Source organism: Pelobates fuscus, chromosome 5 (assembly GCF_036172605.1).
Source record: "Pelobates fuscus isolate aPelFus1 chromosome 5, aPelFus1.pri, whole genome shotgun sequence".
Classification (NCBI taxonomy): domain Eukaryota; kingdom Metazoa; phylum Chordata; class Amphibia; order Anura; family Pelobatidae; genus Pelobates; species Pelobates fuscus.
In genome coordinates this window covers 791,575-816,447 of record NC_086321.1, presented here as the reverse complement: position 1 = coordinate 816,447, position 24,873 = coordinate 791,575, and the positions used below count along the sequence as shown (strand labels likewise).

The 24,873-nt window shown below is 45.8% G+C and overlaps 1 protein-coding gene across 1 annotated transcript in view; it reads left to right on the top strand.

The window, feature by feature from the left end:
• Nucleotides 1–24,873, top strand: part of LOC134610515 (myosin-IIIb-like) — a 301,018-nt gene that overhangs the window by 129,083 nt on the left and 147,062 nt on the right. Inside the window, exon 12 of the mRNA XM_063453481.1 lies at nucleotides 22,334–22,420. Coding sequence (XP_063309551.1) covers nucleotides 22,334–22,420 — 87 coding nt within the window. The remainder of the gene's footprint in view (nucleotides 1–22,333; nucleotides 22,421–24,873) is intronic.

Here is a 24,873-nt window from a genome sequence, read left to right as displayed (position 1 = left end):
CTGTTATTTGTTTTGCTGACACTTCAATGCATAGAGATGGGTATTTTGTCTGCACACACCAAAGAAGCACCTTTATAGTTTACCTAGAAATTTAGAAGAAAAGCAAGTGTGTGTGTATATAAGGAAGCCTGTGTGTGTGTGTGGGGATGGGATATAACAAGAGTTATGTGTCTAGATAATTTAAATGTGTGCAGGGGTTGTAATAATGTGTGCTTGTAAGGAATCCAGTGTGTGTGTATGGGGTGTAACACGTGTGTGTGCTTGTAGGGAATCCAGTGTGTGTATGGGGTGTAACGTGTGTGTGTGTGTGTAACGTGTGTGTGTGTGTGTATGGGGTGTAGTGTGTGTGTGTGTGTATGGGGTGTAGTGTGTGTGTGTGTGTATGGGGTGTAATGTGTGTGTGTGTATGGGGTGTAATGTGTGTGTATGGGGTGTAATGTGTGTGTGTGTGTATGGGGTGTAATGTGTGTGTGTGTGTGTATGGGGTGTAACGTGTGTGTGTGTGTGTGTATGGGGTGTAACGTGTGTGTGTGTGTATGGGGTGTAACACGTGTGTGTATGGGGTGTAACACGTGTGTGTATGGGGTGTAACACGTGTGTGTATGGGGTGTAACACGTGTGTGTATGGGGTGTAACACGTGTGTGTATGGGGTGTAACACGTGTGTGTATGGGGTGTAACACGTGTGTGTATGGGGTGTAACACGTGTGTGTGTGTATGGGGTGTAACACGTGTGTGTGTGTATGGGGTGTAACACGTGTGTGTGTGTATGGGGTGTAACACGTGTGTGTGTGTATGGGGTGTAACACGTGTGTGTGTGTGTGTGTATGGGGTGTAACACGTGTGTGTGTGTGTGTGTATGGGGTGTAACATGTGTGTGTGTGTGTGTGTATGGGGTGTAACACGTGTGTGTGTGTGTGTATGGGGTGTAACACGTGTGTGTGTGTGTGTATGGGGTGTAACACGTGTGTGTGTGTGTGTATGGGGTGTAACACGTGTGTGTGTGTGTATGGGGTGTAACACGTGTGTGTGTGTGTATGGGGTGTAACACGTGTATGTGTATGGGGTGTAACGTGTGTGTGTGTATGGGGTGTAACGTGTGTGTGTGTGTGTGTATGGGGTGTAACACGTGTGTGTATGGGGTGTAACGTGTGTGTGTGTATGGGGTGTAACACGTGTGTGTATGGGGTGTAACACGTGTGTGTGTATGGGGTGTAACACGTGTGTGTGTGTGTATGGGGTGTAACACGTGTGTGTATGGGGTGTAACACGTGTGTGTGTGTATGGGGTGTAACACGTGTGTGTATGGGGTGTAACACGTGTGTGTATGGGGTGTAACATGTGTGTGTGTATGGGGTGTAACACGTGTGTGTATGGGGTGTAACACGTGTGTTTGTGTGTATGGGGTGTAACGTGTGTGTGTGTGTGTATGGGGTGTAACGTGTGTGTGTGTGTGTATGGGGTGCAACGTGTGTGTGTGTGTGTATGGGGTGTAACACGTGTGTGTGTGTATGGGGTGTAACGCGTGTGTGTGTATGGGGTGTAACACGTGTGTGTGTGTATGGGGTGTAACGCGTGTGTGTGTATGGGGTGTAACGCGTGTGTGTGTATGGGGTGTAACACGTGTGTGTGTGTGTATGGGGTGTAACACGTGTGTGTGTGTGTATGGGGTGTAACACGTGTGTGTGTGTGTATGGGGTGTAACACGTGTGTGTGTGTGTGTATGGGGTGTAACACGTGTGTGTGTATGGGGTGTAACACGTGTGTATGGGGTGTAACGTGTGTGTGTATGGGGTGTAACGTGTGTGTGTGTATGGGTGTAACACGTGTGTGTATGGGGTGTAACACGTGTGTGTGGGGTGTAACACGTGTGTGTGTGTGTGGGGTGTAACACGTGTGTGTGTGGGGTGTAACACGTGTGTGTGTGTGTGTGTGTGGGGTGTAACACGTGTGTGTGTGTGTGGGGTGTAACACGTGTGTGTGTGTGTGTGTGGGGTGTAACACGTGTGTGTGTGTGGGGGGTGTAACACGTGTGTGTGGGGTGTAACACGTGTGTGTGGGGTGTAACACGTGTGTGTGTGTGTGTGTATGGGGTGTAACACGTGTGTGTGTGTGTATGGGGTGTAACACGTGTGTGTGTATGGGGTGTAACACGTGTGTGTGTGTGTGTGTGTATGGGGTGTAACACGTGTGTATGGGGTGTAACGTGTGTGTGTGTATGGGGTGTAACACGTGTGTGTGTGTATGGGGTGTAACACGTGAGTGTGTGTATGGGGTGTAACACGTGTGTGTGTGTGTGTGTATGGGGTGTAACACGTGTGTGTGTATGGGGTGTAACACGTGTGTGTGTGTATGGGGTGTAACACGTGTGTATGGGGTGTAACACGTGTGTGTGTGTATGGGGTGTAACGTGTGTGTGTATGGGGTGTAACGTGTGTGTGTGTGTATGGGGTGTAACGTGTGTGTGTGTGTATGGGGTGTAACGTGTGTGTGTGTGTGTATGGGGTGTAACGTGTGTGTGTGTGTATGGGGTGTAACGTGTGTGTGTGTGTGTGTGTGTGTATGGGGTGTAACGTGTGTGTGTGTGTGTGGGGGGTGTAACGTGTGTGTGTGTGTGTGGGGGGTGTAACGTGTGTGTGTGTGTGGGGGGTGTAACGTGTGTGTGTGTGTGGGGGGTGTAACGTGTGTGTGTGTATGGGGTGTAACGTGTGTGTGTGTGTGTATGGGGTGTAACGTGTGTGTGTGTATGGGGTGTAACGTGTGTGTGTGTGTATGGGGTGTAACGTGTGTGTGTGTTTATGGGGTGTAACACGTGCGTGTGTGTGTGTATGGGGTGTAACACGTGCGTGTGTGTGTGTATGGGGTGTAACACGTGCGTGTGTGTGTGTATGGGGTGTAACACGTGCGTGTGTGTGTGTATGGGGTGTAACACGTGCGTGTGTGTGTGTATGGGGTGTAACACGTGCGTGTGTGTGTGTATGGGGTGTAACACGTGCGTGTGTGTGTGTATGGGGTGTAACACGTGTGTGTGTGTGTGTGTATGGGGTGTAACACGTGTGTGTGTGTGTGTGTGTGTATGGGGTGTAACACGTGTGTGTGTATGGGGTGTAACACGTGTGTGTGTGTGTGTGTGTGTGTATGGGGTGTAACACGTGTGTATGGGGTGTAACGTGTGTGTATGGGGTGTAACGTGTGTGTATGGGGTGTAACGTGTGTGTATGGGGTGTAACGTGTGTGTATGGGGTGTAACGTGTGTGTATGGGGTGTAACGTGTGTGTGTGTATGGGGTGTAACGTGTGTGTGTGTGTGTGTGGGGGGTGTAACGTGTGTGTGTGTGTGGGGGGTGTAACGTGTGTGTGTGTGGGGGGTGTAACGTGTGTGTGTGTGTGGGGGGTGTAACGTGTGTGTGTGTGTGGGGGGTGTAACGTGTGTGTGTGTGTGGGGGGTGTAACGTGTGTGTGTGTGTGTGTGTGTGTGTGTAGGGAATCCAATGTGTGTATGGGGTGTAACACATGTGTGTGTATGGGGTGTAACACGTGTGTGTGTATGGGGTGTAACACGTGTGTGTGTGTGCTTGTAGGGAATCCAGTGTGTGTATGGGTGTAACACGTGTGTGTGTGTGTGTGTGTGCTTGTAGGGAATCCAGTGTGTGTAGGGGGTGTAACACGTGTGTGTGTGTGTGTGTGTGCTTGTAGGGAATCCAGTGTGTGTAGGGGGTGTAACACGTGTCCTTATAGGGAATCCAGTGTGTGTAGGGGGTGTGACACGTGTGTGTGTGTGTGTGTGTAGGGGTGTAACACGTGTGTGCTTGCAGGGAATTTAGTGTGTGTAGGATTTGTTTCTGTACAGGGCACCTAGTTTTGGATAAAGTTTAGTGCAAGTTTTTCTATGTGAAGGCCAAAAGATAGATTTGGGTCTAACATCATACCCAAGTATTTGAAAGCGTCGACTGCGGTCAGTGTGCCCAGGGCCAGATTAACATAGGGGCTGATGGAGCTGCAGCTCCAGGCCCATGGAATAGGCCCATTTAAAAAAAAAAAAAAAAAAAAACTACTCTTTTGCCACCTGACTGGTATTTTAAGGCACATCCGTTCTTTGAGGCTGCCTGGCCGTGCCGGTATTGCAGTAATACCGGCAATACAAATGCAAATATTTTTCTCAGTATAAACGGAGATTACTCTGCAATACCAGCACCGGCCAGTAGGGTCACTGTGTTTGGACAGAGGCAGGGATAGGAAGTTACAGCTTCTCCCTCCCTGCCTCTCTCTAATCACTAATCCGCAGGGGAAGAGCTACACAGCACAGAGAGTCCAGACAGCAGCTCAGGTATGTGAAGGAGTGGGGGAAAGGCAGCAGGGAGACATGTGGACACTGAGACACTAGGGGACACTGGGAAACCTAGGAACACTGTGAGATATGGGGATGCTGTGAGACATAGGTAGACACATTGGGACACGAAGACACTAGGGACACAGTGTCTGTGTCCCCATGGCTCCCAGTGTCTCCTAGTCTCCCAGTGTCTGTGTCCCCATGTCTCCCTGTGTCCCCATGTCTCCCTGTGTCCCCATGTCTCCCAGCCAGTGTCCCTAGTGTCTCAGTGTCTGTGTCCCCATGTATCTTTCTCTAGTGTCCCCATGTCTTCCAGTGTCCCCAAATGTCTGTCCCCATGCCTCCCAGCCAGTGTCCCCTAGTCTCTGTGTCCCTAGTGTCTTAGTTTTCCCAAATGTCTGTTTCCATGTGTCTGTGTTCCTAGTGTCTTTGACCCCATTTCTCCCAGTTTCCCCAAATGTCTGTGTCCCCATGTCTCCCAGTGTCCCCATGTCTCCCAGTGTCCCCATGTCTCCCAGTGTCCCCATGTCTCCCAGTGTCCCCATGTCTCCCAGTGTCCCCATGTCTCCCAGTGTCCCCATGTCTCCCAGTGTCCCCATGTCTCCCAGTGTCCCCATGTCTCCCAGTGTCCCCATGTCTCCCAGTGTCTCTGTGTCCCCGTGTCTCCCAGTGTCTCTGTGTCCCCATGTCTCTGTGTCCCCATGTCTCTAGGCCCCATCATAATTGTCAGCACCAGGCCCACCGGGCTCTTAATCTGGCCCCGAGTGTGCCATTTGAATTTGTTTTGATGGATAGGTGGGAATTTGTGTAATTTAGGTACTGTTCCAAAGATCATTGTGACAGTTTTGTCAGAGTTCAGGAAGAGTTTGTTTTTTGCGATCCACTTTCCTACCTCTGTAAACTGGTCTTGGAGCACAGCCTCAAGCTGCGGAAGCTCGGATTTGCTCGCATAGATCACTGTGTTGTCTGCTTACATGTGTACATTTTGAGGATTTGCAGACATTGGGCAGATCATTTATAAATAATGTAAATAGTAGGGGGCCGAGAATGGAACCTTGGGGAACACCACACGTGACTGGGAGAGTGAGGGAGTTGCTGTCAGAAATAGACACATATTGTGAGCGGACCTATATATACGCTAGAAACCAGGTCTCCTTGTTCCATGCCAGTTTGGATGTCATTGCAAGCTTTTAAGAGGGCAGTTGTAGTGGAGTGATTCTGGCGAAAGCCCGATTGATCAGGGGTCAGATAGTTTGATTGTTGGTAATACTCACATAGTTGGGCATAGACACATTCTTCTAAGATTTCTGACAATATGGGGAGCAATCATTTTGGGTGATAGTTAGAAACCAAAGTAGTGTCACCATTTTTATGGATAGGCACTACTCTTGCAGTCTTCCAAAGTTTGGGTATGTATCAAGACACCAAGGATTCGTTAATTAGGGTTGCGACGGGTTTAGCAATTGCCGGCGCACTGAGCTTCAACAGCATTGCTGGGATTTGATCAGGTCCAGACTGGTTTTTCATTTTTAGATTATTTAGGTGTTTTTGAACGACACTAATAGGTACAGGTCTAAAATCAAACTTGTCTACATTGGGTCTTTGCAAATTTAGTGAGACCTGATCCACATTTGTAGTTTCAGGATGTGTGCCATTTATTAGCTTGGCAATCAGGGTATTGGAGCATCCGAAAAAATAATTGTTAAAGGCATTTGCTAAATCTAAGGGAAGTTTCAGGGTTTGGTTATCCACTTTGACAGTGGAGGGTTGGGAGTGGATTGGGGGAGTTTGTAGTTTATTTATGACTTTCCAAAAGTTTCTAGGGTTTGAGATGTTATTGTTCAGATTGTCATAGAAATATTGGGCCTTGGCCAATTTTGTTTGTTTTGTGCATATATTTCGCCATTGTCTATATGCACAGTGATCATTCAAAGAGCCGGTACGCTTAAACTTTGACCACAAAGAATCCCGAAACTGGTACATTTGGATGAGATCAGCTGTGATCCAGTTCATATGTGCTCCTTTTACCCTCACCTTACGCAGAGGGGCATGCAAATTCCAAATTTGTTGGAGTTCAGACTGAAAGAATTCAACAGCAGGGTCTAGATCTGGGATAATGTTTAATCTGTGCCATGGGAGTTTCTTGATGTCATTAAGAAAGCATTCAAGATTAAATTTTTTGAAGGACCTTGTTATTTTAACCTTGGGAGAGGATTTAATAGCCTTTATTTTGCGCACACAGTACACTAAACAGTGATCACTGAAAGTATTTGGGAGAACACCGGCCTCCTGGATTCTATCAGGAGAAGGGGAGAGAATCCAATCTAGCAGGGTATGGTTAAGGCTTTTAATGTTTATGCAAGTTGGGGAGGAGATTAATTGCGTTAGCTGCAAAGTCTTAAACAGCGTGCAAGAACTATTAATTTTGGGATTAGGGCAAGAAATAGCTGGGGGACCAGGGTTAGACTTCACATCATTTGCAAGGGCAAGTAACATGAGAAATAGGAATTTGGACATCATTTTTGTTTGGCCATATATGAATGGGATACTTTATATTTTTGTGAGGTGGGGGGTAGGAGGGCTATTTTTTATAACTCTCCACCAGCACTCAGCAGATAAGTTACAGGAACAGAGCAGGCCATGGTGTAGGATAATTTGTGTTCCAGTTTGGAGCAGGCCATGGTGTAGGATAATTTGTGTTCCAGTTTGGAGCAGGCCATGGTGTAGGATAATTTGTGTTCCAGTTTGGAGCAGGCCATGGTGTAGGATAATTTGTGTTCCTGTTTGGAGCAGGCCATGGTGTAGCGAAACCAACTTCGCCACTGTGAACTGGAGAAGCCTGGTTGCTCGCCTGCTGCCTTTAGATTATGGACCGGCAGCTAAAGGGTTAATTTTGCTGTGCAGAATGATTTATTTCTCCCTTTCTGCACAGCAGTTCGGTAGATTCCATCTAACGAACAAAGAGCCGTTTACCAACCTCCCCAGAGCCGTGGGAAGCCGGCCGGCGCTGTTAATGGGCCACCCAGAAGCTGGCGTTTGCCTCCTATTGACCTCCATGAAGCCGCGGTTAACCGCGGCTTAACAAGCGTTTGCCGGCAATTGACCACCCAGTAGCTGCGGTTAACCGCAGCCTAATTGATTGTGACTGGGTGGTCGCGGTTACATTCCGCCGCCACACGATGGCGGTGTTCTGGAGCTCCCCAGGCAGCCAGCGCTTGTCTGCCCGGCTTTCATGCACCAAACCCGGACACTTTTACGTGCAGGCACCGCTGAACCTCCAACCCCCCCTCTGGTTGTATTCGTATGGATTAGGCGAATGCATGGAAATTCGGTAGTTTGTTTTATGTGAATGCTTTAACCCAGATAGCCATGCCATGGAGCCTGTTCATGTAATTATAGACTTTAGCTCCATGGCAATTAAACTGTATTCGTGTGGTCTGAGTGCCATTTACCTAATAATGTGCACTCAGACCTGAGCTATCTGGGGATATGTTAAATGTGTGTATTTTCTGTGCCATTTGTCCTACTGTATATTTTAAAGTAATATACTGTATTTGTATCACCACATGCATAATGGAGTCTTGCCTTTGTCCTGGGAGATAATTGAATTACTTCTCTAATTATCTCCAGGACAGAGAGGAGGAAGCCAGGATGCATTGTGGGAAAGTATTGTGGCTGTATGTACTAAAGTGATACATGTCTGTCTGCTGTTTCAGTCTCCCATTTGGTCCCTTAGGGGAGTGTCCACCAGGTGGGAGACCTGCATAAATACTGGGCAGGTAGCCCTCAGTAAAACAGTTCCTGCTTAACCCTCAAAGCGATGTGTCGTCTCGTTCTTTGGGGGAATTGGATTGTGTACTGACTGCCAGGAGTGTAAGCGGATTGTATGCTTTTCCTGTTCGGCTGATTCCAGGGTCCGTGTGTTTGCAGTTCGGGAGTTGGTGAATTCGCACAGTTTGCAGTTCGGGAGATTGGTGATTGCAGTAGCTGCTGGTCTATGGAAAAGGTAATTATCGCCTAAACTGGGTTTTATCCTCTTGTGTGCGAAACGGTCCGTTACAATTGGTGGCAAGCGGCGGGATCGTTCCTACAACCAGAAGGGACAGCTACAGGTAACACCATCCCCTGCATTTACAAAGTGAGGGCAACGCCAGTACCCGTACAGCGCCCCTATCTACTAAGGAACCAACTTCAGCAGAGCAAGCATGGCACCCAGCTACACTCAAGAGGCGTATGACAGAGAGGTCACCGCGGTGCTGGCTTTATGCGGACCCAACCCCTCGGAGAGTATAGGGCAGCTTGTGAAGAAAGCAGTGCGAGAGTACTTGGGAATCAGAGCGGGCAAGGGGGGTTGCCGTCCTTCCTCCCCAGCAGCAGTGTGTAACCCAGGGAGCTGATGGTGTCGTCCTTCCTCCCAAGCCGGCAGTGTGTACCCCAGGGAGCAGAAGGTGCCGTCCTTCCTCCCCAGCGGCAGTATGTACCCCAGGGAGCTGATGGTGTTGTCCAACCTCCCCAGCGGCAGATTGTATCCCAGGGAGCTGAAGGTGCCGTCCTTACTCCCCAGCAGCAGTGTGTGTCCCAGGGAGCAGAAGGTGCCGTCCTTCCTCCCCAGCAGCAGTGTGTGTCCCAGGGAGCTGATGGTGTCGTCCGTCCTCCCCAGCGGCAGTGTGTAACCCAGGGAGCAGAAGGTGTCGTCCTTCCTCCCCAGCGGCACTGTGTGTCCCAGGGAGCTGAAGGTGTCGTCCTTCCTCCCCAGCGGCAGTGTGTACCCCAGGGAGCTGATGGTGTCGTCTGTCCTCCCCAGCGGCAGTATGTATCCCAGGGAGCTGAAGGTGCCGTCCTTCCTCCCCAGCGACTGAGTGTCCTGCAGGGAACAGAGACAGTCAGTCTCGCACCCCGGCAGCAGGACAAGGGAATGAAAGGGGAGACAGCTAGTTCCCCTCTCCACCAGCAGAGAGAGTGTCGGGGAGAGTAGCCTGCTAACCCCTCTCCCCAGCGGCAGTTTACCGTCCAGAGAGAGGAGCTTGTTACACCCTCTCTCCAGCGGCAGCCTAATCCACCAAGGGGAGATGTTAAGCCCCAAAACTGTGCAGATGGGACCGTAGTCTCTGCACTTACAGCACAAGGGGTAGGGACGGTCGGTCCTGTTCCCCAGCCACAGAGCGGTGTATCCAGAGGGGAGACAGTCGGTCTCCCCCCCCGGCAGCCGAGCTATGCACCTAAAGGGGAGACAGTCAGTCTCCAGCAACCAGGCTCCAACCAGACTACTCCCGTGGTAGTGCTGGCACCAGGACAGAGTGATACCGGAGAAACTGACGGAAGCCAAGCACAGAGAGATGGACACAGGTTTCTTCAGGAAGGAAGAGATTCTTTATTCGATTCACCGAACGGGACTCAGAGGGACTAATGTCACCAAAATACAACAAGATCTGAGCCCCGGACAATAGTGTAGGCTCCTTATATAGGCATGTAACTCCACCCATAATTAGCTCCACCCACACATCCTCTTACCCAATCAATCGAACAAGAACTAACTTCCTGTTTTACCACATGGCTTGCCCAGCACAATGGAGGAGGGGAATACTACATCCGGTATTCTCGCACATGCTCTGTACACTACTGATCGTATCTTTGCCACGTGCAACCAACCGACCGATACACCAGTATATGCACGTACACATGCCACGTGGTAATCTCGGCCTACTAAATTTATTTTTACCGAGATTCCACCACAAGAGTACCGCTGGTCTCTGCCCCCTCAGCAACCCACCAAGGCAGCCTACCAGTCCCCCACACAGCCGTGGTGAGGCACCTGGACATGGACAAGATTCTCCCTTACCCAGGTGTAGTAACCGTTTATTGTGGGTGGGCTGTACTGCTGTTTCTGTCTTGTGGGTGGGCTGCTGGACTAACAAGGGCATTGACCGGCAGGAGGTCAGGTACCCTGTTAGTCTAATTGGTAAAGGGGAGAAGTGTGGCGAAACCAACTTCGCTAATGTGAACTGGAGAAGCCTGGTTGCTCGCCTGCTGCCTTTAGATTATGGACCGGCAGCTAAAGGGTTGATTTTGCTGTGCAGAAGGATTTATTTCTCCCTTTCTGCACAGCAGTTCGGTAGATTCCATCTAACGAACAAACAGACGTTTACCAACCTCCCCAGAGCCGTGGGAAGCCGGCCGGCGCTGTTAATGGGCCACCCAGAAGCTGGCGTGTGCCTCCTATTGACCTCCCCTGAAGCCGCGGTTAACCGCGGCTTAACAAGCATGTGCCGGCAATTGACCACCCAGTCAATTGCCATGGTGTATGATAATTTGTGTTCCAGTTTGAGGTGTGTGCTTATGCTGGTAGTGATGTGAACAAAATTGGATTGAGAAAAGGGTTATTAAGAATAACAGTATGGTTATATTTGGATTCGTGTTTGTGGTATGAGGTGTGTAGTTGAAAATGAAACAAATTGTTAAAGGGACACTATAGTCACCTGAACAACGTCAGCTTAATGATGTTGTTCAGGTGACAACTCTAGCTCCCTGCAGCCTTTCTCATGTAAACACTGTATTTTCTGAGAAAATACAGTGTTTACATTGAAAGCTAGGCAATCACTCAGAGTGAACCAGAGGGACTTCGCAGTTGATGGAGGAATAATATGCCTCCATCCACTCAGATCTGCTATCAGCAGAGCACAGGGCAGCACTGTGCACAGCATCCTGTGATTCAGTATCTCCTCCCTCTGCATGCAGACACTGAACTTTCCTCATAGAGATTCATTGATTCAATTAATCTCTGAGGAGATGCTGATTGGCCAGAGGTATTTAAGTAGGGAAATAAAACCATTAAACAAGAAAGCTATATGGGACGGAGCTGGTTAAACTAACTTTTAACATGATGGACAAAGACAAAGGTGATAAAATGATTGCATGATTAGCACAGGCTATAGATGATATAAGATGATAAAAATGATTAAAAAAGATAAAAATGCCAGGAAGTATAATATTTTAAATAAGTTGTTAAAATATAAAGGTAATGGCACAATAGACTATTGTGATAACCAAAATCCTTTATTTAATAAAATGCAAAGTAATATCCATAACTCATTTCACCAATATAGGCTTTTTCAAATGGAATAAGAAACATACAACCTGGCTAGTAGGAGTTTATATAATAGGGTAAAGGTAGTTTAAAATTGGTGCCAAAATTACATCATAGGCTGTCCTCCAATCAGCAAACATAGTTATTGTTTACAATATAAATATTACTCAGTGATATGTCTTAATAGATATTTACATATAGACTAATAATATGTCAGGATCGGGTCAGGGATCCAACACGCAAAGTACAAACAGGTACAGGGTACGTATACCGGACCTTAGAATGGCCGGACTAACGTACAGAGAGAATAGAGAATGGTCAGAGACAAGCCGAGGTCGAGGGAACGAGAGGACAGGTAAGCGAGTAACAAGCAGGGTCAAGGATAACAGAGGTAAACAGAGTAAGTCAAACAAGCCGGGTCGTAACCAAAAGGATAACTGAAAACACCAGAGCACTGTGTGACTAGACAGGCTAGAACCACGACAGGGCAATGAGCAACAGGGCGAAGTATGTTTAAATACCCTGGCTAGAGAGGATAGACACGCCTCCGACGAGTCCTGATTGGTCTCCAACGGATTGAGTGACAGGTCGTTCCGGATTGGCGTCATGACGTCGGTCTCCGGGCACCATGCTACATAAGGAAGTAACTCCCTCGCGGCCGGCGTCTATGTGAACGGGTCGACCGCGAGGAACAGGAGAAACATGGCGTCCGGACGGATAAACGTCTAAGTCTCTACCTCTCTCGGAGGTAGAGACCTCAGGTACCCTGACAGTATCCCCCCCTCTCAGATACGCCCACCGGGCGGAAGGAGCCGGGACGAGATGGGAAGCGGGAGTGATACGCCCTGCGGAGACGAGGAGCATGAACATCCTCTTGAGGTACCCAACTCCTCTCTTCAGGACCTTAACCCTTCCAATCGACCAGATATTGAACCTTCCCCCGTGAGATTCGAGAATCAATAATAGAGTTAACCTCATACTCCTCCTGACCCTCCACCTGAACAGAGCGAGGAGGGGCTGTTGTGGAGGAAAATCTGTTGCATATAAGTGGTTTCAGCAATGAAACATGAAACGAGTTAGGGATGCGTAAGGTAGCAGGAAGAGCTAGACGGTACGCAACTGGATTGATGCGAGTCAGTACCCTGTAAGGACCAATATAACGGGGAGCGAACTTCATGGAGGGCACTTTTAAACGGATGTTCCTTGTGCTCAGCCATACCCTATCACCTGGAACAAAGACCGGAGCCGCCCTTCTACGTTTATCAGCGTGTCTCTTAACCAGCATAGAGTTGTGCATAAGGATTTGTCGAGTTTGGTCCCACAACTTCCTCAAATTGGCCACATGAACATCAACCGACGGCACCCCCTGGGAAGGAGAAGCCAAAGGAAGAATAGACGGATGAAAGCCATAATTCATGAAGAAGGGGCTTGAATGAGTAGAATCGCAGACGAGATTGTTGTGTGCAAACTCCGCCCAAGGAATCAAACCGACCCAATCGTCCTGGTGTTCGGAAACAAAACATCGTAAATATTGTTCAATTTTCTGGTTGGTACGTTCAGCAGCTCCGTTAGACTGAGGATGATAGGCAGAAGAAAAGTTCAACTTGATACCTAGTTGTGAACAGAAGGCCCTCCAAAATCGGGAAATAAATTGAGAGCCTCTGTCAGATACAATTTGGGAGGGTATCCCATGTAGACGAAAAATCTCCCTAGCGAATATCTCTGCCAATTCGGGAGAAGACGGTAGTTTAGGCAGAGGAATGAAGTGAGCCATCTTAGTGAATCTGTCAACCACGGTGAGAATAACAGTCTGTTTCTTAGAGATAGGTAGATCGACAATAAAGTCCATGGCCAAACAGGACCATGGTTTCTCTGGAACCTCTAAGGGATGCAGGAATCTACAACGGAGTGTATGGGGTTGTTTGGTTTTAGTACAAACCTCACAAGCAGCGATGAAATCTTTAGTATCTTTACGTAAAGCAGGCCACCAGAAGTCTTTGGAGATCAAAGCAAATGTTTTGCGAATACCAGGATGTCCCGCCATCTTGCTGTTATGGAAACACTGCAACAGTTCCAGTTGAAGAGCAGGAGGAACAAAATGTCGACCCGCAGGAGTCTGTTTAGGTGCTAGATGTTGCAGCTTAATGATCTTGGCCAGTAACGGGGAGTGAATCCTGAGATTCGTATTAGCAACAATATTGCATTTCGGAACTATAGAAGAAAGAAACGGTTCCGGTATAGTAGAAGGTTCATATTGGCGAGATAAAGCATCGGCTTTAGAGTTCTTACAACCAGGTCTGTAAGTCAGCACATAATTAAAGTGAGTCAGGAATAAGGACCAACGCGCTTGCCTAGAAGACAGACGCTTGGCCTCCCCAATATAGGACAAGTTTTTGTGGTCCGTCAAAATAGTAATAGGGTGTAAGGTCCCCTCCAATAAATGTCTCCACTCCTTTAAGGCTTTAATGACCGCTAACAGTTCCCTGTCTCCGATGTCATATCTGCTCTCAGGCCCAGAAAGTTTCCTGGAAAAAAAACCACACGGGTGTAGTGGTTTATCCACCCCTAACCTTTGTGACAGAACCGCACCTACTCCTGTCTCAGAGGCATCGACCTCGAGTAGAAACGGCAAAGTCGTATCAGGATGGACTAAAATTGGAGCAGAGGCAAAAAGTTCTTTGAGATTCTTGAAAGCAACGAGAGCTTCAGTAGACCACGTCTTAGTATCCGCCCCCCGTTTGGTCATATTGGTAATGGGCGCAATAATAGACGAGTAACCCTTAATGAAGCGCCTATAATAATTGGAGAACCCAATAAAGCTCTGAATAGCCTTGAGTCCCTTAGGCAATGGCCAATCTAGAATAGACTGGAGTTTGTCAGGATCCATCTTAAAGCCTTCCCCAGAAATCACGTATCCCAGAAAGTCTATCTGGGTCTGGTCAAAACTGCATTTCTCCAACTTACAGTATAAACCGTGTTGCAGAAGTTTGTGTAACACCTTTCTGACTTGTCTATGGTGAGTCTCAATCTCTCTAGAGTGTATGAGTATGTCATCCAGGTAGACAATAACACAATCATGTTGGAATTCCCTAAGAACTTCGTTAATCAAATCTTGAAAAACTGCAGGTGCGTTGCAAAGACCAAAGGGCATGACCGTGTACTCATAATGACCATAGCGGGTATTAAACGCTGTCTTCCACTCGTGGCCTTGCTGGATTCTCACCAAGTTATATGCCCCTCTGAGATCCAACTTGGTGAAAATTTTAGAATCCTTTAACCGGTCAAAGAGCTCGGTAATCAGGGGAATTGGATAGGCATTTCTGATGGTTATTTTATTCAAACCTCGGTAATCGATGCAAGGTCTGAGTGAACCATCCTTCTTTTTAACAAAAAAAAATCCAGCCCCGGCAGGAGAGGAAGATCTCCTAATGAATCCCTTGTCTAAATTCTCCTGAATATACTCCTCTAAAACAGCATTCTCTTTAGTGGATAGAGGGTATACATGACCCCTGGGCGGCATGGTACCAGGTAATAGATTAATTTTACAATCAAATGTCCTGTGTGGGGGTAGCGTATCAGCGTTCTTTTTGTCGAACACTGCTTTTAAATCCAGGTATAGAGGGGGTATCTGTATCCCCTTAGACTGGGTAGAACTGTCTGGTGTGTTAATTACAGCCAATGGGGATACCCTGCGTAAACACCTCTCCTGACAACCCTGACCCCATGAGAGTATTTCCCCTAACTCCCAATCGATAATAGGATTATGTCTCCTTAACCATGGGTACCCCAGAACTATGGGAACAGAGGGAGACGAAATGAGCATAAGTGATAAGTTCTCCTCGTGTAAGATACCAACAGTCAAGTTAATAGGTATAGTCTCACGCGAGATAACAGGCTCGAGTAGCGGTCTCCCATCTATGGCCTCAACGGCCAAAGGTATCTTTCTTAACTGGGATGGGATAGTGTGTTTAGTAGCAAAGGCTTGGTCGATAAAATTCTCAGCAGCACCGGAATCTATCAAGGCCATGGTCTTTAGCACTCCCTTCTCCCACGTTAAAGAAACTGGTAACAGCAACCTGTGATTTTTATAATCATGAGTAGAGGACAAAATAGAAACACCCAAGGCCTGTCCTCTAGAGAAACTTAGGTGCGGGCGTTTCCCGAGCGAATAGGACAATTCAGGCGCAAGTGACCTCTGACTCCACAATACATACATAATCCCTCCCTTCTCCTGTACTGTCTCTCCTCCTCTGAAAGGCGAGTATTGCCTATCTGCATAGGTTCAGGAAACAGTGAGGTATTGGAATCAGGACTTTGAAATGCGGGTGCTAACTTAAAGGTAGGTCTAAGATTCCTCTCTCGAGTGTTCTGTCTCTCTCTTAAACGCTCATCAATGCGAGAAATGAACGAAATTAAGTCCTCTAAATTCTCAGGCAGCTCCCTAGTAGCAACTTCGTCAAGGATAACATCTGATAACCCGTTCAAAAATACATCTATATAAGCCTGCTCATTCCACTTGACTTCTGCCGCCAGAGACCTGAACTCTAGTGCATAATCCACAAGTGTTCGGTTCTCCTGTCTCAGGCGCAACAGTAATCTGGCTGCATAGACCTTCCTACCAGGTGGGTCAAAAGTTCTTCTAAAGGCAGCTACAAAGGCATTATAATTATATACCAACGGGTTATCGTTCTCCCATAATGGGTTGGCCAATCTCAGAGCTTTCTCAATGAGTAAGGTGATAATAAATCCAACCTTTGCCCTATCGGTAGGATAGGAGCGAGGTTGTAATTCAAAATGAATACTGATCTGGTTTAAAAAACCACGACACTTCTCCGGTGAACCACCATAACGTACTGGTGGGGTAATACGGGAAGAGGCACCTACAGTGGCTACCTCTAGGCCTGAATTTACAGAGGAAATAGGAGTAGTACGCGTCTCCTCTGGTGGGTTATTAGCACGAGATAATAACGCCTGTAGTGCTAAGGCCATTTGGTCCATTCTGTGTTCCATGGCATCAAACCTGGAATCAGAGGGACAAACCTGACTGTTTGTACCTGCAGGATCCATTGGCCCTGTCGTAATGTCAGGATCGGGTCAGGGATCCAACACGCAAAGTACAAACAGGTACAGGGTACGTATACCGGACCTTAGAATGGCCGGACTAACGTACAGAGAGTATAGAGAATGGTCAGAGACAAGCCGAGGTCGAGGGAACGAGAGGACAGGTAAGCGAGTAACAAGCAGGGTCAAGGATAACAGAGGTAAACAGAGTAAGTCAAACAAGCCGGGTCGTAACCAAAAGGATAACTGAAAACACCAGAGCACTGTGTGACTAGACAGGCTAGAACCACGACAGGGCAATGAGCAACAGGGCGAAGTATGTTTAAATACCCTGGCTAGAGAGGATAGACACGCCTCCCACGAGTCCTGATTGGTCTCCAACGGATTGAGTGACAGGTCGTTCCGGATTGGCGTCATGACGTTGGTCTCCGGGCACCATGCTACATAAGGAAGTAACTCCCTCGCGGCCGGCGTCTATGTGAACGGGTCGACCGCGAGGAACAGGAGAAACATGGCGTCCGGACGGATAAACGTCTAAGTCTCTACCTCTCTCGGAGGTAGAGACCTCAGGTACCCTGACATAATATAGTAAAAATGAGCATGTAATGGGTAGTATCGGCTATTTGAAGCAGGAGCACATGACATGCTCACGTGCGCATACTGATTTCCCGGCCGCTAAGCTTAATGGGAAATGTAGTTCTTGATGTAGTAGTTGCGATGTCGACAAGAAACTGATATTTGCCAGCATCGGAATACAGTCTAATTGGGAACATTAAGTGCAGGGTCACACAACTAGAGGACTAGAGAAAGTTAAACTATCAGTCAATGTATAATTATCACGCCGGCCATCTTGGTTGAGGAAAAGGGTGATGGCAGAGGCCATCTTAAGGGGGAGTAAACTTGGTGGCCATATTTAGCAGGAGGTTGGATCGCTTGGATGTCATGGTTCCCGAAGTCAGAGAGTCGAACGGTGCTTCAATCGGTAGAAACCTGTAAGTGTAGAATATCCCACTAGCTGTAGTAAAGCTAGGATTCCCGGATCCCTACAACACGAGTCGACGCTGCGAGTTGAGGGCAAAACTAACTGAGTTTAATGGCACACAAGCATGGCAATTTATGCAAGTCCCCAGGTCCAGGGACAGCCCCCTATGGACCTGATGGGATATAGACAAAGATTCAACCAATCACAATACAATTTATCATTCAAACTAGTACCCACCCAGCTTGGAGATAATGAGGCCAACGGTTATACAATCTAATTATCTCCAAGCGCCCAAAAGACCATGCTTTATTGTGTTCCAGAAAACAGCATAAAAATATATAACTTAGGCATTATAGAGAGAATATAGCTCATTCCACGAATCGTTCGGTAGCTCAGATCTGGATGCATCAAGTATACGAATTGCGCCCAGATCCCACGAACAGAACGGGAGGTTTCTGCTATAGAAAGTCTTGTTCGGTAGTTAGATTGTAAGCCCTCGATGGCGGCCATGTTTTTAGGTCCATCAATGGACAGCGGGACCTCGACTCCGTACTTATGGAGCGGAGGTCGGGTACATAGTCACACAAATCCCCGCTATCAGTCTGGTTGTCCCAGCCGATCGGGATACGAACGTAGACCGCCCGGAAGGGGTACTTAACCTGCGGTTAACCGCAAGATGAACGTTCTAATCGATGCCACACGCCAGAACGTAGATGGTCCCGAGTGGTTCGTGAGTCTTTAGGTAGTTTCCCTTCGGGGGATTGTATACGAATGGGGGGGTCTCCTGGGACCGTCAATTAGTTTGTGGTTAACCGCAGACCGAAATGCCTTGTGCGGTTAATGAGCGGCACACTCCGCTTGCCGGGTGGTCGGCCATTCGGTACTTCAAGGGGTGACGAGGTTAAGTGGCGGCACATGCCAAAGGCTGGGTGGTCCATCGTTCGTACTGACGAATGAGACTTTATAACAGTTTGTGTAATCCGTTCGTATGGACTAAATGCCAGTAACATAGGGTTTTAATAAAAAAGAGGCAGAGTGTAACAATATAACGGGTCCTTGTAACATATATGACTTAATAATGAATAAAATAAGATGGCTAAATAAGTGTAATCTTATTATGTAGATAGATAGCAGAGAAAATGTTCTAAAATCTTAATATGGATTAATAAATTAAGTCCTTCAACTACATGTATCTTAAAACAGGTAAATATGAACAGTGACTAGGTTCATAAACTCCACAATAATGCTAAGCTACAAGGTATCAGTAAAATGTAACAGAAAAACTGAGAGAAAGTGGTTATGGAGGGGTGTTCCTAATCACAATGCCGTGGGAAAAACAACTGTGATCAGAACACCCCTAAGATAACAAAACATTGTTGAAAAGGTGTATCAGATATCACATATATCTTAGCAATTGTATTATAACAATAAATAATCTAACCAACATAGGAAGGTATAAATAAGCAATAGTCTGCACACACTATAATTAAAATAGCCTAATGTATTCGCTAAGGGATATGCAATGTGGTAGAGGATAGATAAAGGAAGTGTGTGTGTGTGTGTGTATATATATATGTGTGTACATTACACATACACAATCATCTTGGGGCATCCCAACATATTGGAGGCCACATGGGCACTCCAACAAATAAATACATTTTGTACTGCAGTAAATACATTCTTTAATGTTGTACGTTTTTTGTTTTATTCGATATAAAGTGTGTCGTTTTAGATGGTACAGACTGGTCAGTGCTTTTACAAACTATGTAGCGTTTGCATTTATAAAATCCTTTAGGTTCATTAAAAAAATACATTTGTGTTTTTTTATTGGGTTTAGATTCTCTCATAAAGTTAGTAGTTAGGATGGATCTACAATTTGGAGCTCCTCTAAAAATATTAGGCTGATCAGGTAAAATATTTTTAAGTGTTTCGTCTTGTCTTAGTAAGTGCCGATTTTTTTAATGTGACCACTTTTATTATTAAAATTGAAATTGATAGGGATTGATGGGGGGTCTTTGGTACTTTTATCTTTGTATACTAAAAGGTTAGCTCTTTCTTGTTCTTTCATTCTGTCGATAGTGCTATTTAGACTGCTTGTTGAATATTTACTTTCCATAAATTTGTTCTTTAAGGACACATGACGTGTGTGACACGTCATGATTCCCTTTTATTCCAGAAGTTTGGTCCTTAAGGGGTTAAGATTAGCATGATCATTAAAATCATCAGTTTGAGAGCAGTTTCTAAAAAGGCGTAAGAATTGGCTTTTTGGGGCACTTTCAAGCCATGGTTTATAATGGCAGCTAGATAGATCTATGACTGTATTAGTACATACCTTCTTTAAAAAGGGTTTTGTGTTGAGTTTACTATCTTTAATAAAAATTTGTAAGTCTAAAATATCAATGGATTCCCTACTGTATTCACACGTTAAAATAATTCCTCTATTGTTAGCGTTGAGATGATTGATAAGAGTTCAGGGAATCTTCTGACCTTCCCAGATAAAAACAAAAAACAAAAAAAAAACAGGTCATCTATATATCTAAAATTGGAGACCAGGTTTGTCCACCAGGCATGCTCGCCCCAAATGGCCATGGACTCCCAATCGGCCATAAAGAGGTTGGCATAGCTGGGGGCAAACCTGGTCCCCGTCATATTGCCTCTTTTGAAGGTAAAAATAATCTAAAATACAGAAATAGTTGTTCTTTAAAATAATATTAATGCCTTCTATAATAAAATCTATTTAGGTATCAGGGATTCGTGCTTCAGTCTTTAGAATATCTTTTTACAGCTTCACAACCTATATGATGGGGGATTGTACGTCACATGTTACTAAAATAAAATTTAGGTTCCAATTAAAATTACTTAAAAATCTCAAGTGACATAAAATCATTTAAATATAATTTCATTAATTTTACTGATGGCTGTAGGAGAATATCAATATACTGGGATAGGTTGCATAAGAGAGAGACAATCCCTAACACAATTGGTCTGCCTGGAGGTTTAGTCTCGTTCTTATGAATTTTTGGCAGAAAGTAGATGACAGGGATTTTTGGGTATTTGATGTCCAAGTAGTTAAATTCTTGATTGTTTAAAATCTTTGAATCAAAACCTTTTCTTTAAAAATGTAATTTAAATTTGTTGAATACTAAAAGTAGGGTCAGATGATGGTTTTCCATACACATTACTGTCCGTTAATTGTCTAAGGGCTTCTTCTATATAAGTATCACTAGCCCTCCTTTGTCTGCTGGTTTATAACTATACTTTTATGGATCTTAATCCAGCCTCATACTCTGGCAACTCATTTAGAATCAGAGCTGCTTCAGGTGAATCTAGTACCAACACTCCCGCTCATATCATTAAAAGGTTAGGTCGTTGGATATCACCTGGATATTCCTCAACCCGAGAGAGAATTAAGTAAAGCATTTAAAGGACCACTATAGTGCCAGGAAAACATACTCGTTTTCCTGGCACTATAGTGCCCTGAGGGTGCCCCCTCCCACCGGGCTCTGGAAAGGGGAAAAGGGGTAAAACTTACCTTTTTCCAGTGCTGGGCGGGGAGCTCTCTACCTCCGATCCGCCCCGTCGGCTGAATGCGCACACGCGGCAAGAGCTGCGCGCGCATTCAGCCGGTCGCATAGGAAAGCATTTACAATGCTTTCCTATGGACGCTTGCGTGCTCTCACTGTGATTTTCACAGTGAGAATCACGCAAGCGCCTCTAGCGGCTGTCAATGAGACAGCCACTAGAGGATTTGGGGGAAGGCTTAACCCATTTATAAACATAGCAGTTTCTCTGAAACTGCTATGTTTATAAAAAAATGGGTTAACCCTAGCTGGACCTGGCACCCAGACCACTTCATTAAGCTGAAGTGGTCTGGGTGCCTAGAGTGGTCCTTTAAGAATCTTGTATAGTAACATAAGCAATAAAGTGTGGATTCTGCATTACTTTTTTGCTCTCTTTTTATTACCGGTCTACCCTTACGTCGGTATCTGCACACCACTACCGACTTTTTCCATTACTAATGTTATTGTACGGCTTATGTTACCGACCACAAATATCATTTCATCAGTTTTGATACGAATATATATATATATATAATATTGTTTTATTTTTTGAAATCAAAATACAGCTATAATGGAATTACATATATATTACATTTCTATATACATATATTTCTATTTAGTGGCTTTAATATTTTTTTTGCTTTTACAGCAGCATGGGGACTGCCTGACAGCCCAGGCAGTCCCTCTGCAGGCGTCTCTATAGACGCCTGTTGCGGCCATGTGATCGCCTGTTTCTGACTGGTTGTTTTTTCTGTTGTGATCTGTGCTGCTGGAGTTCAGAGAGTTTAATGCAAAATACTCGCCTCCTGTCATTACTAAAATTAACCCCTTAAGGACCAAACTTCTGGAATAAAAGGGAATCATGACATGTCACACATGTCATGTGTCCTTAAGGGGTTAAAGGGATCCAATAGTGCCAGGAAAACAAATCAGACAGCCACTGAGGGCAGCCCTAGTTCTGCAATGTAAACAGTTTCTCTGGAACTGCAATGTTTACATTGCAGCACTAAGTGCAAAAGGGTCACAGCACCCAGACTACTTCAATAAGCTGAAGTGGTCTGGGTGCCTACAGTGTTCTTTTTAGATTATAGGTACACTGTTACATTTTGTTACCACAAAAAGTATTTTCAGAGGTTATCTTCTGTTGGTAAATAGTGCACAATGCTGTAATATTGTATTTATTTATTGAATGTCTCTGTAAGATGCTCTGCTATATCGCAATCTGATCTACCTTCTCTATATACAATATATTTTATCCAGTTTATTGTTAGAACTATAGAACAATATACAAAATAATAGTTGCTCATTTTTCTCTCAGCATATCTTCCAAATGGAGCAGCAACATTATCAAGAAGAGGGGATTGACCAGGAGAATGTGACCTTCAATAATAACCAATCCATATTGGTATGTTTCTATTCACAGATCTCGCCTTATAAACATACAATGTGCACTACATTAAGGTGCTGTGAATACACAAAGTATAGTGCTGCCAAGTCGCACCGTGCACTCAGTCACACAATACATTGAAAAGCACAAACACGAGTAAAAGAAAGTGGCCAGCACACTTGTGTGAAAATAAACCGTGAAATATTAACACTACATCTTCCCAGGAAAAGATGGAAACGAGAAAGCACAAAATTAAAATAGTATCTAAATGTATTACATAAAAGGACAAACTCTTACATTACAATAAGTAAGGTGCTTCACACAGTCAGACTTTGGATCAAGTCCACACACAACTCGTTGCCTTCCACATTGAACAGTTTGTTTTTAAAGCCCAGAAATTGCGCCAACATTAGTTATGGATGAGCCCCCTTGTCACTTTTAGTGTCTTGTGATGATGCTCTTTCATATCTGGAGCTTTGTATGGTTACTTCCTACTTGCAGGTGCCATATTTGTCCTTCTGAAACCGACCACAAATATTCGGAACTGCCGCAGCGGTCATGTTAAATCAGCAGTATGTTGAATTACCTCTCGTAGAGGCCATTTTAGACATTAGCATACATTAGTACAAATCTGTGCACTTTGCCCTTATTTGCACCATTGTATGCCAATGTCTAAAATGGTAACCGGAATACTTCAGGCAATAAAACTATAAGGTAATAGGACTTGTAAACCATAATTGGACCTGATAGTAAGAAGTAAAGTTCTGCCAAGATGCATCCGGCGAGACAGACTCTCTCTGCGAGAGGTAATTCAACATACTGCTGATTTAAAATGGCCACCGGGTCAGTTCCGGCAGATTCAAAACCCTCTTGACGAGTTCCAGGAGGACAATAAGGCACCTGCAAGTACGAAGTAAACCTACAAAGATCCGGATATGAAAGAGCATCATGGTAAGATGCCATAAGTGACGTGATGTGCACTAGGGAGCTTGTCCATAATTTTGGCATCTTTTTTTTTTTTTTTTTACAGGGACTCCTTTTTTCGGTATATATCTTTGCATATTTATGAGCACTGACTCCCTACATATATACCTCACAAATACAGTGCTAATATTTCACTGTTTATTTTCACACAAGTGCACTGACCCTTTCCAGCTCAGTTCTTACTCCAGAACTCTCCCGACCATACTGTGCGAATCCGTGGCTATGCCGTCTTGCTACCATTGTCTGAATATCCTGACCCTTCCCAGCTCAGTCCTTATTCCAGATCTCTCCTGAATGTACTGTGTGAATCTGTGACTGTGATCTCTCGCTGCTATTGTCTGTATATCCTGACCCTTCCCAGTTCAGTAATTACTCCAAAACTCAAAATGGAGAAATAACGTAAACAGAGTCCGGATACAAGTCAAGGGCTCATGAGCGGCACCACTGTAACCACCTAATGGGGAGCTCCAATGAGGGGGTAACCCTCCAAAATATGTAGGTACTAGGAGTAGGTGATGTGTAGAGTCCCACAAAGGGAAACCAACATCAGGAGAGCTCCACTGTATAAGAAATGAGGAAGGGAGGCCCTACCTTTTATCAATCTAAGGATAAAAAGGGATATGCAAACAAAAAGTATAACTTGAAAAAAAGGGAGATCTACTAAACGGTGCCCAGGGGATCAATTGTCTGGAGTACTAGCTAGCATCTAAGTTCCAGTTCCCCTAGTTACTCCACAACTCTCCCGACCATCCTTTGTAAATGCATATCCGTGACTTCTCATTGCCATCATCGATAATTCCCTAACCCTTCCCAGGTCAGTCCTTACTTCAGAACATGGCTGTCTGTCCATGGGATTAAATCCTATGTGATTTTCTAGATGCTTGCTGCTGAGATTTTTCTCCCCGGCCAGTTGCTTTCCCATGCATCTGGTTATCTTAGTAGGCAGGCATCATCTCTACCACTGGGTGCCTGCCTGAATAAGACTGTAATAGAACCCCCAGACCCGGACTGCTGGTGGCAGGAACCTCTTAAGTGGTGGGTGGTTGTCCCCTTCGCTCAAATTGTAGCTCCCTCCCGACAGGCGCCGCTCTCTCCAGTTCCCTCCCGACAGGCGCCGCTCTCCCCAGTTCCCTCCCGACAGGCGCCGCTCTCCCCAGTTCCCTCCCGACAGGCGCCGCTCTCCCCAGTTCCCTCCCGACAGGCGCCGCTCTCCCCAGCTCCCTCTCGACAGGCGCCTGCTGTTTGAAGTGTTGCCTGCCTTACTTTAGTGTTAACTAAATATTGATAGTAGAGAAGAGTATTAATACAAAATGGAGAAATAAACAGATTGCAGGTCAGGAGCCCGGATACAAGTCAAGGGCTCTTGAGCTGCACCACTTTAACCACCTAATAGGGAGCTCCAATAAGGGGGTAACCCTCCAAAATATGCAGGAAATAGGAGAAAGTGATGTATAGAATCCCACAAGGGGAAACCAACATCGGGAGAG